General features: G+C 39.6%; 1 protein-coding gene across 4 annotated transcripts in view; it reads left to right on the plus strand.

The window, feature by feature from the left end:
• Nucleotides 1-17,381, plus strand: part of LOC122541869 (elongation of very long chain fatty acids protein 6-like) — a 136,073-nt gene that overhangs the window by 77,279 nt on the left and 41,413 nt on the right. For all 4 annotated transcript variants that reach the window (XM_043679019.1, XM_043679018.1, XM_043679020.1 and 1 more), the window contains one exon: nucleotides 10,376-10,527. In XM_043679019.1, the coding sequence (XP_043534954.1) occupies nucleotides 10,376-10,527 (152 nt within the window). The remainder of the gene's footprint in view (nucleotides 1-10,375; nucleotides 10,528-17,381) is intronic.

Here is a 17,381-nt window from a genome sequence, read left to right on the forward strand (position 1 = left end):
AGGCATGGTTACTCCTGGCTATACTCCAACAAGATCTGATTCAAATTAAATAAATATCAATTCTGTGCGTCACTTGGATGATGCAGGATGGGGAATTGCATAAAAGGCTGACACATCCTTCCCAGACCAGATTTAACAGAAGTAACTAATCTGACACTTGGAGTAAGAATATTCTTCGTTTTACTCTGCTACCTTGCAGAATGAACACTCTTTCTTTTGCCTGCTTTCCGAAAACAGATCTGTTTCATAGATCTAGGCTTCCAGACTTTTGAATTTCACTTTTTTTCATTACTGGCTAGGCAGAGTATATTGCCTGTTCCTAATTTCCCTTGAGGAGTTGGTAGCGAGCTACCTCCTTCAACAAGAGGCAGTTGTTTTATACAGAGAGTGGTTCAAGTGTGGAGTGAACTTCCTGAAGAAGTGGTGGATACGGGTGCAGTTACAATGTTTAAAAGACATTTAGATGGATCCATGAATAACAAAGGTTTGGAGGGATATGGGCCAAGAGCAGGCAAGTGGTATTAGTTTAGTTTGGGATTATGTTCAGCATGGACTGGTTGGACCGAAGGGTCTGACTGTGCTGTATGACTCTTTAATTGCAGTCCATGGTGAGTAGGTACATCTCCAGTGTAGTTAGGAAGGGATGCTGTTTCTTTTCAGTATTGAGTAGTATTTGTCGAGATAGAAGGAAATTAAGGAGACATACTTCCTGCATTCTCCCTCATTTTTCCTACTTCTGTGTGGACCACAGAGCCCTGTGTGCAGCAACATCTTCCAGAACTGGCAATTGGAGCATGCATGGAACATTGGGCTTTTCCTCCTAAAACTTGCCCCCCTACATATGTCTGCAAAAGAAAGACAAGGTTTTTGTATGATCACCAGTAAGCAAATAATGGCAATTTTGCCAACTTTTTTGCAGTTTGATTTGCTTTCTTCTTTGATTGTTCCATTTCCATTCACATAAAATTATTCAAAGGCCTTGTCTCATACATATAGCCCTTAAGCATTCTTTATGTGCATTACTTCCTAACCACCATCTCATACTTTCTCCCAAACCCATTTTAGCAAGTGCTTGATATACAAAATGAAGACGGACTCTAGAATGCCCTGGGGCTGTTCTTTGCAAATTAAAAACTTTTGCTGTTCCATTCCTCCCATCTCCATGTTGGAATTGTAAACATTACCCTCAAATTCTGTTCTTCATACAAACTCAGGCTAGACTTTCAGGCTGCCTGTAAATGATGTTTATAAACAGACTGTAAATGATGGTAAGGCTACCAAGCAACATACTCAGTGCTTTTACATGTTACAGTTATATCAAGTTCATCTCATTGGTTTATCTGCGTATTCATTAAACACTGTATCTAAAATCAGTGGAGTGAATTTTGAATTCATTCTCAGTTCATTTTGTGTATTTCCATCATATTTGATTAAAATATGATTTGGAGGTGCTGGTGTTGGACTGGAGTGCACAAAGTTAAAAATCACAACACAAGGTTGTAGTCCAACAGGTTTATTTGGAATCACTGGCTTTTGAAGCACTGCTTCTTCATAAGCTGGTTTGGAGCAGAATCATAAGACACGGACTTTATAGCAATAGAATTGCAGTGTCATGGAACAAATTATTAAACAAATTTAGCTTATGTCTTTCACCTTTTAGAATGACTATGTTAGTGATATATAATTACATTTATATCCATATGTAAATCCCAGAATTTTTTTTAAAGTTACATGATTAAATATTCATTGCAGAATCTTACAGTCATAGAGATGTACATCACAGAAACAGATACTTCATTCCAATTTGTCCATGCCGACCAGATAACCTAAGTTAATCTACTCCTATTTGCAAGAATTTGGCCCTTACCCTCTAAACCCTTCCTATTCATATACACATTCAGATGCCTTTTAAATGTAATTGTACTTTTCTCCCTCACTTCCTTTGGCAGTTCATTCCTTATCACATCACCCTCTGCCAGTTTTGGACTCCCCCACCCTGGGGAAAAGACCTTGTCTATTCAACCTATCCATGCCCGTCATGATTTTATAAACCTCTATAAGGTAACCCCTCAGCTTCTGTTGCTCCAGGGAAAACAGCCCCAATCTATTCAGCCACTCCCTATAGCTTAAACCCTCCAACCCTGGCAACATCCTCGTAAATCTTTTCTGTACCCTTTCAAGTTTCACAACATCCTTCCTACAACAGGGAGACTAGAATTGCACACAGTATTCCAACAGTGGCCTAACCAATGTCCTGTACAGCTGCAAAATGACCTCCCAACTCCTCTACTCAATGCACTGACCAATAAAGGCAAGCATATCAAACACCTTCTTCACTATCCTATCTTCCTGCGATTCAACTTTCAAGGAACTATGAACCTGACCCCATGGTCTCATTGTTCAGCAACACTCCCCAGGACCTTACCATTAAGTGTATAAGTCCTAGCCTGATTTGCCTTTCTGAAATGTAGCACCTCTCATTTATCGAAATTAAACTCCATCTGCCACTCTTCAGTCCATAAGCCCATATGATCAAGATCCCGTCGTACTCTGAGGTAATCTTCTTCACTGTGCACTAGACCTCTAATTTTGGTGTAATCTGTAAACTTCCTAACTATACCTCCTATGTTCACATCCAAATCGTTTATATAAATGACAAAAAAACAGTGGAACCAGCACCAATCTTTATGGCACACCACTGGTCACAGGCCTCCAGTCCAAAAAGCAGCCCCCCCATCACCACTCTCTGTTTACTCACTTTGAGTCAGTCCTATATTCAAATGGCTAGTTCTCCCTGTATTTCACGAGATCTAACTTCTGATGTTTTTTTCATTCATGGGATATGAGTGTCGTTGGTTGGGCCAGCGCTTAATGCATATTCTAATTGCCCTAAAAAAGGTGCTAGTGAGCAGATTTCTTCTACAGCTGCAATACATTTGATGTAGGTAGACCCACAATGCCAATGGGGAGAGAGTTCTAACAATTTGGTTCCGCATCAGTGACAGAACGGCAATATTCTTCGAAGTCAGGATGGTGAGTGGCTTGGAAGTGGTGGTGTTTCCAGTTATCGGCTGCTCTTGTTCTGGATGGCAGTGGTTTGATGGTTTGGAAGGTGCTGATTAAGGAGTCTTGGTGAATTTCTCCAGTGTATCTTGTCGCTAGTACACACTGTTGCCAATGAATGTCAGCGGTACAGAGAATGAATGTTTGTGGATGTGGTACAAATCAAGTTGGTTGCTTTGTCAAGCTTCTTGAGTCATGTTGGAGCAGCACTCATTTAGGTAAGTGGAGAGTATTCTATTAAACTTGACTTGTGTCTGAGATGGTAAACTAGCTTTGGGGAATCGGGAAGTGAGTTATTTGTTGCAGGATTTGTAGACCTCAGTAGCCACAGTATTTTTCTGGCTCGGCCAATTCATTTTCTGGTAATCCCCAGGCTGTTGTTAGTTGTCAGGATTGGTGATGATTATATTGTTGAAAGTCAAGGGGCAATAATTAGATTCTCTCTTGTTAGCGATGGTCATTGTCTCGTGTTTGTGTGGTACAAACGTTACTTGCTACTTGTCAACCCCAGCCTGATTTTGCCCAGATTTTGTTTCTGCACTTGTACATGATTGTTCAGTGTCTGAGGAGTTGCAAGTATTGCTCAGCAATGTGCAATCATCAGCAAACATCTCAATTTCTGACATCATGATGGAGAGCATGTCATTGATGAAGCAGCTGATGACTGTTGGCTCGAGGACAGTACTTAGATAAGCTCTTGAGAGATGACACATCTTCAACAAACACGACCATCTTTCAGCAAGCCAGATGTGACTCCAACCAAAAATAATTTTTTTTCTCCATATTCCCATAGACTGGAGTTTTATGAGGGCTCTTTGCCTATCCTGTTCAAATGCATCCCTTGATATCAAGACCATTCATTTTTTTCACTTCCAGAACTTGGCTCTGAAACATATTTAAACCAAGGCTGTAAGGAGGTCAAGAGCTGAGTGGCCTTTGCAGAACCCAAACTGACAGTCAGTGACTAGGTTATTGCTAAGCAGGTGCTGCTTGATAACAGTGTTGACAGTGTCTTCCATCACTTTATTAATGATAGAGAATAAACTGATGGGGCAGTAATTGATAGCGTTGTATTTTTTTACTGCCATTTTTGTAGCTGGCATACCTCAGCAATTTTTAATATTGTTGGATAGATTCCAGTGTTGTGGCTGTATTGCAACAACTTGGCTAAGGGTATCGCAAGTTCTCAGTATTACATTTACAGTGATATTGCCAGTATGTTGTCAGGGCCTATAGCCTTTGCAGTATGCAGGTCCTCCAACTGTTTCTTGATATTGTGGTGTGAATTGAATTGACTGAAAATAAACATCTATGGTGCTGAGGACCTCTGAAGGAAGCTAAGATGAATATTCTACTTGCCACTTATGCCTCAGGTAATATATTTGGTTTCTAAAAGATGTTTGACAAGGTACCACACGCAGGCTACTTGATAAGAGCTCCTGGATAGAAATTTGGCTGTCTAAGAGAAGACTGAATTGGGGATAAGAGGGGCATTTTCAGAATGGGAATCTTTAACTAGTTGAGTTCCACTCGGTTCAGTGCTGGAGTCACAATTATTTATATTAATGACTTGGATGAAGGAAGTGACTGCACTATCACAGAGTTTGCAGATGACACAAAATAGGTGAGAAGACAATTAGTGAGGATGACTCAAAGATTCTGAAGAGGGATATGGAGAGGTGAAGTCATTGGGCAAAAACGTGGCATCTGGAATACAATGAGGGAAGAAGTGAGGTTGGGCAGGAAGAAAGGAGTATCTGAATACTGTTTATACAGAGAGATCTGCAGCACAGAGGGATTTCAGGACCTTTGCATATAAATGACAAAAAAACTAGAATTTCAGTTCAGCAGGTAATAGGGCAGGTAGATGGAACGTTTGCCTTTACTTCAAAGGGAATAGAGTATAAAAACAAGGAAGTCTATAGTAAAACAATACTACTAAAATGACCAAGATCACACCTAGAATACTGAGCAATATTGGTCCCTTTTTCTAAGGCAAGATATACTGATACTGGAGGTAGTACAGACAAAGTTCACTTGGTTAATCTTGGCCTTGGAGACATCTTGTTAGGAAAGGCTGATTGAATTGGGCGAAATCTTTGGAATTTACATGAAAGAGATAACACTATTGAAACATAAAGATTCCTAAGGGGCTTAACAGGATTGTTGCTGAAAGGTTATTTCTCTTTGTGGGAGTTTGTAGGACCAGAGGGCATCACCCAGTTAGGACACAAATGATAAGAATTTCTTTTCTGACGTTAGTGAATAGAGCCATTAAGTGTATTCGGGGCTGAGATCGACAAAGGAAAAGTGGATTTGAGGATTATCAAATCACCCATGATCTCATTGAATAGTGGAGCTGACTCAATGGGCCGAATGACTTATTGTCATCGTATTTCTTATAGTGTGACTCTTAGATGTTTAATCTTCTATCAGGGCTGATGACAGTGTAGATGAAAATTCTTCCTAGTTTGATGTGGGTATTGTGTGAAAGCAAGGAAAGAATAATGTTAAAATGACAGGTCTTTTCAAAGCAATCATTCATTTTCAATCAGCACTATCAGGCAGGGAAATGCTGGAAATAGTCCAATGGCTCTTAAGAGACATGAGTTCAGAATTATTTGTAATATTATGGCTACATCATTGAATGTGGCTGTATCTCCTTGTGGCAGTCAAAATGCTAGGTTTGTGGAGATATGCCTGTCCCTGCCTATTGGTACAGACAGAATGTTATGCACAATTTTAGGGTCATTAGTGTCATTAATGGGGAAGGGAGATAAAAATGCACTGTTCAGTTTCCATGCCACTAAATAAAATTAATGTTTAAATTAAACGAGATATAGAAATTACTGGTTTACATTAAGTTAAGCTTGCATTTAGCTGCCTAAATTGTATCGAATATGTGATGCAGTAAGGGTACAGAGCATACAGGTAACCTTGCAATCTCAGAGAAGTACAGAATTGGTCTGTTGTGCCTGCATTGACTTATTGCCAAACTCCTGCCATATCTCTTTCTATTTAAATCATGATCTCCTATCCTTTTTGAATGCCTCAATCAAATTTGCCTCCACCTTCTTATTTCCAGGTAGGATATTCTATTGTTAAACCTTTGAGTGAAAGCATGTTTTCTTATCTTACATTTGCTTCTTTTGCAGAATACTTTAACCCTGGTTCTTGTTCCTTTTACAAGCAGAAACAGTTTTGTTGTGTCTGGGCCCATTGTGATTTTGAAAAGTTCTATCAAATCTGCTCTCTTTGGAAAACAGTCCCAATTTCTTAAATTTATCTCCATAACTGAAGTTTCTCATCCCTTGGAACCGTTCATGCAAACCAATTTGCACTCTGTGTTCAAATGCTTCCAAGTGTGACACCTAAATAGTACATAATATTCCAGCCAAGATCTTAAATACATTCACCATAACCTCTTTGCTCTTGTTCTGTACACCTCTACAGTATGCTTCATTAAAATACTGTATGCTTTATTATCAGCTCTTCCTACATGTCCTGCCATCTTTAATAGCTCATGTATAGTTAGATGCAGTACTCTGTTCTTGCATGCCTTTCAATAGTGCTCTTTATTGTATATTGTCTCTGTGTTCTTTGTGTCAAAATGAATCATCTCAGACTGCTCTACATTGAACTTCATACCCATTCCACCTACTTGCAATGTCCTTTGAACTTCTACACTGTCCTTATGTACTCTAAAGTACTCCCAAGTTTTGTGTAGTTTGCAAACTTTGAAATTCTTCCCGCACACCAAGATCTAGATCATTTGTGTACATCAGGAAATCAAGGGTCTGATACTAACACGTGGAGGACACAACAATAGACTTCCTAGAGTTTAAAAAAAACTATTAGACATCTCTCTGTTTCCTCTTCCTCAGCCAATTTTGCTTCCCTGTTGCTACTGACTTTTTTATTCCATGACCACTAATTTACTTACAAGGCTGTAGTGTGGCACTGTATCAAAAGCTTTGACCTTTTCAAAACATAATTGAACAAATTAGTTGAATTGACTTCCCTTTAACAAATCCATACTGGCTATTTCTCAGTAAGCCACATTTTTCCACGTGACTATTAATTCTATTCTGAATAATTATTTATAGCAGTTTCTCCACCACTGAAGTAAAATAACAGGCCTGTAATTACTGGGATTATATTCACAACTTTTGAACAAGGGTGTAATGTTTGCAATTCTCCAGCCCTTGGGCATTATCACTGAATCCAAGGAATATTGAGAAATTCATGCTGGGCTGTTACAATTTCCATTGCTTGGTTGCATGTCATCCAGTCTGGGTACCTTACCAATGCCTTCTCAATGTTAAACCTCTCTCTCAATCACCTCTCTCTCAATCACCTTTCCTCACCATGGCCTGTGTAGCATCTACTTTGCCATCAAGTACAGGTGTAAAGTATTCACTTAACACCTCAGCCATGCCTGTTCCTTCTTTGCTTCTCTTATTTGCTTTTCCAACTCCCTTCTGATCCTTCTGTTTTTATCTTTGTTCTTAGTTGTATTTATTATCTGACATTAATCATAAATGCTTTCTTTCTACCTTGCTGTCCACCTTCTTTGTCATCCACGGCATACTGGATTTGTTTGTCCCACCTTTCCCTTTTGATGAAATATACTTTCACTGTACCCGAACCATCTCCTCTTTATCGGTGGTCCATTGTACAGTTAGTTTTTCTCACCAATATTTGGTTTCAATCTGTCTGGCCCAACTTCAATCTTGCCCCATTGAAATCAACTCATTAGTATTATTCTGGATTGATCATTGTCATTTCCTATCCTCTTCCTAAACTTTATGATACAATGGTCACCGCCCCCTAAATGTTCACCTACTGACATCTGATGTAGTCCCTGCAAGTCTCAGTTTGACTTTTTCTTTTGCATTGATTGCCTGGAGCAATTTGACAACTTTTATACTGCAGTGGCTTTCTCACATAATATTTTTGAACCTCACTCATGTATCCCAGCTAATACGATGATGTTTCCGTAAATCTTCCCACACAGACCAAATGTGACTTTGGTTCTGTTTTAACTGTGAAAAGATATCTGTTGGACAAGTCAAAACTTTCACTTTAGCACTCTTAACTCGCTTGCGAAAGAATTGTCTCTGGTGGTCTTAATAGACTATTGCCCTGGAATAGCATAACATAGTTTAGAAAGTCTATCAGAAAAAAAAGTCAATTGTATATTGTGGCTTTCATGAACACAGGATGTTCAAATGTGATTTACAGCTGGTGAAATACTTTTCAAGTGTAGTCAGTGCTAAAGAGGAAATATGAAGGTTGATCTGCAGTCAGCTCCATAGTCAGCAGTGTGATAACACCCAGTTACTCTGTTTTTGTGCTGTTAATTAAAAAGGTAAATACTGGCTAAGTCAACTCCCTTCTTCAAAATATTGCCATGGGATCTTTTATAGCCACCTAAGAGGGGAGACGGGGATTTGATTTAATTCCAATAGGTAAAAACAATGACTGCAGATGCTGGAAACCAGAGTCTAGATTAGAGTGGTGCTGGAAAAGCACAGCAGTTCAGGCAGCATCCGAAGAGCTGTGCTTTTCCAGCACCACTCTAATCTAGACTTTGATTTAATTCCAACAGTGCAACATATCACTGCAGCAGTGAAGGAATATGCACTTTAGTTTTATGCTCAAGTTCTGAAATGGGAGTTAAACCCACAGCCTTGAGATTCAAAGACAAATGTTGATACTCAATATCATTTGGCATCAAATCCGGAGTTTGAATTTTGACTAGTTGATCATATTTTAACACGATCCTTTTGTTGAATTACTAACATTGCTTCCTTTCCGAATACGGAGAAGATATTGTAAAAGAATGAAGGTCTGTTTACATCTGTGAAGTCATCAGCATCAGATTTATTCCTGTTTTGAAAGTACTATATAACTGCAAGTGATTGTCGCCTACAAGAAAAAAAATATCATTTGCTCCCCTCTTGGACGTGATTCTGAAAGGATTTACATGCACTTGGAGAGGCAAGGACTGATAAGGGATAGTCAGCATATTTTTCTGCAAGGGAAATAGTGTCTGACAACTTGATTGGTTACTTCTTTAGCAAATTCAAAGAGATGAGGGCAGGGCGGTAGACATTGTTTCCATGAACTTTAGTAAAGCTTTTATCAAGGTTTTGCTTGGTAGATTAATTAGTAAAGTTAGATCACTTGGGATTCAGGGTGAGCTTGCAAATTGAATACAAAATTGGCTTGATGACTTTTTTTGGACTGGAGGCCTGTGACCAGCGGTGTTCCACAGGAATCGGTAATGGGTCCAGTTTGTTATTTTATATAAATGATTTGGATGAGAATATATGAGGCATGCTTTATAAATTTGCAGATGACATCAAAATTAGTGGTATTGTTCGCAGTGAAGAGGTTATCTAAGATTACAAAGAAATCTTGATTAATTGAGACATTGGGGTGAAGAGTGGCAGATGGAGTCTGATTTTTGATAAACGTGAGGTATTGCATTTTGGTAAAACAAACAAGGGCAGGATTTATATAGTTAATGGTCGGGTTCTGCGTAGTGTTGTAGAACAAAAGAGACTTAGGGGTTCAGGTATGTCATTCTTTGAAATTTGCGTCACTGGTTGACAGAGTGGTTAAGAAGGCATTTGGCATGCTTGCCTTCATTGCTGAGACCTTTGAGTATAAGAGTTAGGATGTCATGTTGTAGTTGTACAGGATGTTGGTGAGACTTCTTCTGGAGTGCTATGTCCAGTTCTGGTCGCCCTGCTTTGGAAGGCTATAACTAAATTGGAGAACATTCAGAAAAAAATTATCAGGATGTTGCCAGGAATAGAGGGGTGAAGTTATAAGGAGAGGCTGGATAGGCTGGGACGTTTTTCACTGCAGCATGGAGGTTGAGGGGTAACCTTGTAGAGGTTTATAAAATCATGAAGGATATAGATAAGGTGAATAATGGAGTTCTGAGGAAGGGTCACTGGACCCAAAACATTAGCTCTGATTTCTCTTCACAGATGCTGCCAGACCTGCTGAGCTTTTCCAGAAATTTGTTTTCATTTCTAAAAGTCATCTGTCCTGTTATCATCAACCTGTACATAATTAATATCATCCTGTTCTACCATTCACCCCTTACTGTTACAAACTCGAAGCATTAAGAAGAAACACTTTGCTCTCCAGTGTCAGGTAATCCAGAAAGAAGATGCTAAAAAATAAGAATATATTCCCATTATATTAATTTATAACAGAAACCTATATTCTAACGATATACAATTGGAATATTCAATGTTATAAAAATAATAGCGAATGTTTTCTTCCCCAACAGCATACTTGGTGCTTTCAGAACAGGGTGGTATATGTGGCATGTCCTGTACACCAGTGGCTTCAAGCAATCAGTGTGTGACCAGAGCTTCTACAATGGACCTGTGAGCAAATTCTGGGCATATGCATTTGTCTTGAGCAAAGCTCCAGAACTAGGTAAGAAAAGTAGAGGCCGTGAAGTTGTGCTCACGTTTATTGCGAACCCATTTTTAAATGTTTATATATGGTGTTTTGTTGAAAGTGTTCTCCTGATTTTGTACAACCCAAATTTTCGCCCTCTCCTCCCTGCAAAGTAAAATGATCAAGCTATTGTTAATTAGCTACCTTTGAGCTCAAATTGCAGAGAAGGATTCAACCTCTTCTGCCCTCCAAGCTAACTTTTTTCTTTTTAAAACAGAACTTTTAACAGAACAGTCACATCTTCAGTCTAGAATGAACATAAGTTACTTACAGTTAAAGTGGACAAAAGCCCATATTTTGTTAATAAAGCAATAATCTGATTAGGCATTCAATCTGTTCAAGGGAATGAAGTAATACAGTCGGTCTGCTATAACACATGTTTCTTCAACACAAATTGGTTTTAACAAGATTGAAGAATTTAGATTGAAGGATTGAGTTACTTGTAGAACACAAACTTTCCTTACCTGTATTGGCTTTAATGCGTTTCCGGCCCCATTAGTTTATAACGCGTGACTTTCTTGTAACGCAAGTTTGCCCGAGAACCGAACTCCCGCGTTATATCAGAACCGACTATATATGAATAGATTGGAATAATGAACTTCATGTAGAAGTTAAACCAGGATTTAATGAATGCCTGAATATGCTAAGGGTGGTGGAGGATTCATGCTTCTATATCTAGTGTTCCAATGATTCTGCACAGTGTTTCTAAAGTCATTTTTATCTATTTAAAGTTACTTTAAGTACAGATGATGGATCAGACATTCTGCTTAAAATGCATGTTTTGTGATAAAATCATCTTCAGCTGTTCTAATAAAGTTGCAGTAAGCTGCCTGTACTCAAGTATATATCAAGGAAAAAATTGAAACAGTTTTTTAAAAATATTATGGTCTATAACACTGATTAGCATCGCATGTTCAGCAATTTTAAAATGAGCTTGAGTGGAAACTTGAGTGAAAATAAGTTAAAAAATCGTTGATTTCCGGTTGCACTTTTCACTTTGATGCCATCAATTACACCCAAAAGTGGCAACTTTACCTGATAATAAATAAACTTACAGGTGTTATGTCACGGGGTAAACCTTGTGCTTAATTTAAACCAACTGCAGAAAAGATTTATCCCATGCAGTAATCTGTGAAAATTCGAGAGGCCAAGAACTATCAAGTAAAAATTACAACCTTATTTCTTAAAGTCTAACAGAGAATAATTAACTAACAACTATTTACAACTCCTTCCTCTTACTTATCTTTTACTTTCCTTTCTACAATACTAGTCCAATAAAGGTTCTGATTAAGATTTAACAAAAAAATCATATTTCAAAAGCAGCCAGCTGTGAAATCTTCTCTTTTTATCTTCTTCTGTAGATTTGCTCTCCAGGTCAGTGTCGATGTTTTTTTTTCCTCTGTGCAAACTCCTTCTCTAGACAGGCACCTCTCAGAGTTCTTACGAGCAGACTACATCTGTTGGTCTTTCAGCAGTTCTCCTCTAACTGTTCAGTTTTTTCCTGGTCTTATAACCCAAACCATTGGATTGTGTAATTGAATTTAGTATTGACAATATTAAAAGCCAAACTTGATTGGAGTTTGGTATTTTGGAGTATAATTTAATCTGATTGACTGAATTCGAATTTGTTTTGTCGTATCCAGGAAACCCAGCTAATCTAGCTGTTCAACCAAATGTTACATTGTTACTTTATTTAGAACACTTAGCAGAACTATCTGATACAGCACTTTTTTTTTAAACTCTTAAAGGTACAGCACCCCTAACACCATCATAACACCTTCCCCCTTTAGGAAAAAAATGAACCATCATAATGAAAAGGTAGCTTCTTTTTTTTTTCTATTCCTTAAACACATTACCCTGACATAGCAATAACTTTAATCTAAGTTCACCTTAACTTCTTCCCAAATACCTGTGTATGTGTGTGTAAAAACTCATCTAAGCCTTATCGGTTAAATCAATAGAAACGGTGATTACATTCTTATGACCTGCAACATATACAATTTTTAAATTAAAATAATATAAGACTCCAACAAAATAGTCTCATATTCTTGTCTTTAAAGCGTTCTAAGAATGTGAGGATTGTGATCCATGTACCGTTTCTGATACATTGTTTGTGATGTACAGATTAAAATGTTGAAAGGCCAGTACCAAACTCAATTGTTCTTTTTCGATTGTAGAGTATTTCATCTAGAGAATGTTGATCATCTTTGAAAAATAACCAACTGGCAGTTCACTCCCATCTCATCTTCCTGTAGGAGTACAGTTCCAACTCCTATGTCACTAGCATCGATGGTGACTTCTGAAAAGTTTGGTGTAGCTAAAACTGGTTTGTGGTTAATATTGATCTCAAATGGTCAAATGCCTCCTGACATTGTTCTGTCCACCCACACTTTTTTCTTCGGCAAATTGGTTAACAGTGCCACTACACTGCTGAAGCTTGGAACAAACTTCCAGTAGAATCTTCTGAGTCCTAAGAATCAAACATCTCTTCGAGGTTGGTCAGGGACATTTCTCAATGGCTTTCGTCTTTGCATTCTGTGGGGTCAACATCCATGACCGATGTTAAGTCCCAAGAATGTCACCTCTGCTTTCACGAATTCAGTTTTGTTTATGTTTATCACCAGTTTTGCTTCTTGTAGTCGTTCAAAGAGCTCTGCCAACTGCACAATGTGATCTTTCCAGGACTTACTAAAGATCACTACATCGTCCAAGTAGACTGCACAGTTTGTTAACACTTTGGAATGTGGCAGATGTGTTCTTCATTCCAAAGGGCAACACTTTAAATTGATATAGCCCATTTGGGGTTACCAACACAAAAATTTCTTGCACCGTCTCTGATTAAGATACCTGCCAGTAATCATGCATTAAGTCCAACTTGATGTAACTGGCTTGACCGACTTTCTCGATACAGACTTCCAATCTAGGAACTGAATAGGAGTCAGATTTTGAAACGGTGTTGACTTTCCACTAATCCACGAATATTGTTGAGTCCCGTTCGGTTTGGGAACTAAGACAATCGGTAAACTCCACTCACACTGGCGTGGTTTGATGATGTCCTTGTCGAGCATGACCTCCACCTCCATTTAGACCTGTCTGGTATTTTGAAAGGATTAAGCCAATAGGGGTGGTGTTTTATCACAGCAGTATTTCCTGTCTACTTCATGTACAATTCCTCCTCATCTGATTCTTACATATGTCCTTATACTGCAGTAACAAATCTTTCAACTGCGTTCTATGCTCCTAAAACAGCTTACTAATCTGCCCCACTCCTCAAGGACTTCTTTATTTTTTAATTTATTTTGAGGCACATCATCTGGATTTGATTCCTCACTATGCAGAGCAGTAACTAACATCTGTTCCTCCAGTTCTTTCTCTCTAGTATAATACTATTTCAATATGTTCACATGACATACCCAATACCTTTCTTTTTTGAAATCTGACATTTTTACTAAATAGTTGATCTGACTCAAATTTTCTCAATTTGATAGGGACCACTAAACCTGGCTTTGAAGGGATCTCCTACCACTGGTACAAGCACGTCATCACTTTGTGAAAATGTCAGTGTCTCAGAGCTTTTATCTGCCACCTGCTTCATTCTACATTGTGTCCTCTTTAGGTGCTGTTTCGCTAACTCACCTACTCAATTTAGTCTCTCCCTTACCTCCGATACATAATCTAAGTGTGAGATCTCAGACTTTGGTCCTGTCAATTTTTCTTTAATTAATTTCAAAGAGCCTCTCACTTCATGCCCGAATATTAACTCGAAGGGAGTAAACTGAGTAGATTCATTTGGGGCATCTCTAATGGTAAACAGTATGAATGGAATACCTTTATCCTAATCATTCGGGTAATCCTGACAGTACGCTGTCAACAGGGTCTTCGCGGTCTAATGCCACCTTTCTAAATCTCCTTGGGATTCAGGATGATAGACACTGGATTGAAAGTGCTGTATACCTAAGCTATCCATAACCACCTCAAACAGCATAACAGTAAAATTTGACCCTTGGTCTGACTGAATCTCTCTGGGTAGCCCATACCGTGTGAAGAAAGCTACTAATTCCTCTATTACCCTTTTTGCCTTGATACTCCATAATGCCTCCGGAAATCTGGTAGACACATTCGTTATGGTTAACAACTTTTAGTTTTTGGGAGGGACCTACACAATCAGTCATAATCCCCGTTAAAGCTTCTTCAAATGTGGGAATTGGCAACAGTGGTACTGGTTTTATTACCACCTGTGGCTTACCTACCACTTGGCATGTATTACATGTACAGCAAAAGTTAACCACATCAATGAAAATGTTTTTGTACCTTAGCCAGAGTCTTTCATACCCATAGGTGACCTCCTATAGGTAGTTCATGTGCTACCGGTAACATCTTCTGTCTGTATGCTACCAGCAACACAATCTGGGACACTTCGGCCCATTTCTCCTCTGCACTAACCTGCCTTGGTCTCCGTTTCCGCCTTAGGCTTCTATCTTTCAGATAATAACCCTCTGGAATATTCTTTGCCTCCTTTTCAGAAGACGCATCCACATATATATCTTTTACCACCTCGTCTAGCTTTTGTAAGTCTCTTAGCCTTTCAGGACTAAACACTTCTGTCTGATCCTCTGCCTGTTCAGGTTTTTTCTGCACCATTAGGTCAAACAGAATGTCCGCTAACTGAACCTCAACTCCTTCATCTTTCTCTTTACTTTTTGCTTCGTGCTGTGACTTAAGATCCTGGGATCTGGTTACTACACAGTCTGGGAAAATGCCAGGATATTTCTGTTTTAACTCCTCCGTTTCTTCATCTTCCTTTAGCTTCTCCACAACAGAGGGGGTTAGGGACCCTGCCAAATCATTCCCAAGAACAAACTGAATTCCTGAAACTGACATGCTGTCAATCACTCCCACTGTTACTTCGCCAGTCTTGAGTTGGCACTCCAACCTGATCTTACATAGCAGAACGCTAAATGTCTGTCCATCTATCCCACAGATTACCACACTGTTGGGTAACAGATCAGAAAGCATGCATATTCGCTCATCCCTTACTTTTTGTGACTGGTTAGATCCTGTATCTCTCAAAATTATAACTTTGTGTCCTTCTCCCCCTGTTCTTTGAGTAAACTTTATCCAAAGAGGCGAATAGGAAGGGGGGAAAGTCTCAGATACAGTCACATAGATGTATTAACTCCAGGAAGGGTGAGAGAGATCAGCACCTAGGACAGGAGTCTTTTGTGGATATACACATTTCAAACAGGTATGCTGTTTTGGAAAATGTAGGGGGTGATGGATTCTCAGGGGAACGTAGCACGAACAGCCAAGTTTCTGGTATTGAGACTGGCTCTAATGCAATGAGGGGTACGTCGGCTTCCAAGAGATCAATTGTGTTAGGGGATTCTGTAGTTGGAGGTACAGACAGACGTTTCTGTGGCCAGCAGAGAAAAAGCAGAATGGTGTGTTGTTTCCCTGGTGTCAGAATCAAGGATGCCTCCAGAGAGGGTGCAGAATGTTCTCACAGGGGAGAGGGGCCAGGAGGTCATTGTCCACATTGGAACCAATGACGTTGGAAGGGAAAAGGTTGAGACTCTGAAGGGAGATTAGAGAGAGTTAGGCAGAAATTTAAAAAGGAGGTCCTCAAAGATAGTAATATCTGGATTACTCCCAGTGCTATGAGCTAGTGAGGGCAGGGATAGGAGGATAAAGCAGATGAATGCATGGCTGAGGAGCTGGTGTATGGGAGAAGGATTCACATTTTTGGATCATTGGAATCTCTTTTGGGGTAAAAGTGACCTGTACAAGAAGGACAGATTGCACCTAAATTGGAAGGGGACTAATATACTGGTAGGGAAATTTGATAGAACTGCTTGGGAGAATTTAAACTAGTAACATGGGGTGATTGGGTGGTGGGACCCAGGGAGATGGTGAGGAAAGAGATCGATCTGAGATAGGTACAGCTGAGAACAGAAGTGAGTCAAACAATCAGGGCAGGCAGGGACAAGGTAGGACTAATAAATCAAACTGCATTATTTCAAGGCAAGGGGCCGAAAAGGGAAGGCAGATGAACTTTTTTTTAGATTCGATTACTTTACAGTGTGGAAACAGGCACTTCGGCCCAACAAGTCCACACCGACCCGCCGAAGCGCAAACCACCCATACCCCTACATTTACCCCTTACCTAACACTACGGACAATTTAGCATGGCCAGTTCACCTGACCTGCACATCTTTGGACTGTGGGAGGAAGCCGGAGCACCCGGAGGAAACCCACGCAGACATGGGGAGAATGTGCAAACTCCACACAGTCAGTCGCCTGAGGCGGGAATTGAACCCAGGTCTCTGGCGCTGTGAGGCAGCACTGCTAACCACTGTGCCACCGTGTCGCCCACAACTTAGGGCATAGTTAGGAACATGGGACTGGGATATCATAGCAATTACGGAAACATGGCTCAGGGATGGGCAGGACTGGCAGCTTAATGTTCCAGGATACAAATGCTACAGGAGGGATAGAAAGGGAGGCAAGAGAGGAGGGGGAGTGGCCTTTTTGATAAGGGATAGCATTACAGCTGTGCTGAGGGAGGATATTCCTGGAAATACATTCAGGGAAGTTATTTGGGTGGAACTGAGAAATAAGAATGGGATGATCACCTTATTGGGATTGTATTATATTATAGACCCCCCATTAGTCAGAGAGAAATTGAGAAACAAACTTGTAAGGAGATCTCAGCTATCTGTAAGAATAATAGGGTAGTTATGGTAGGGGATTTTAACTTTCCAAACATCGACTGGGACTGCCATTGAGTTAAGGGTTTAGATGGAGAGGAATTTCTTAAGTGCGTACAAGAC

Source organism: Chiloscyllium plagiosum, chromosome 38 (genome assembly GCF_004010195.1).
Source record: "Chiloscyllium plagiosum isolate BGI_BamShark_2017 chromosome 38, ASM401019v2, whole genome shotgun sequence".
NCBI lineage: Eukaryota > Metazoa > Chordata > Chondrichthyes > Orectolobiformes > Hemiscylliidae > Chiloscyllium > Chiloscyllium plagiosum.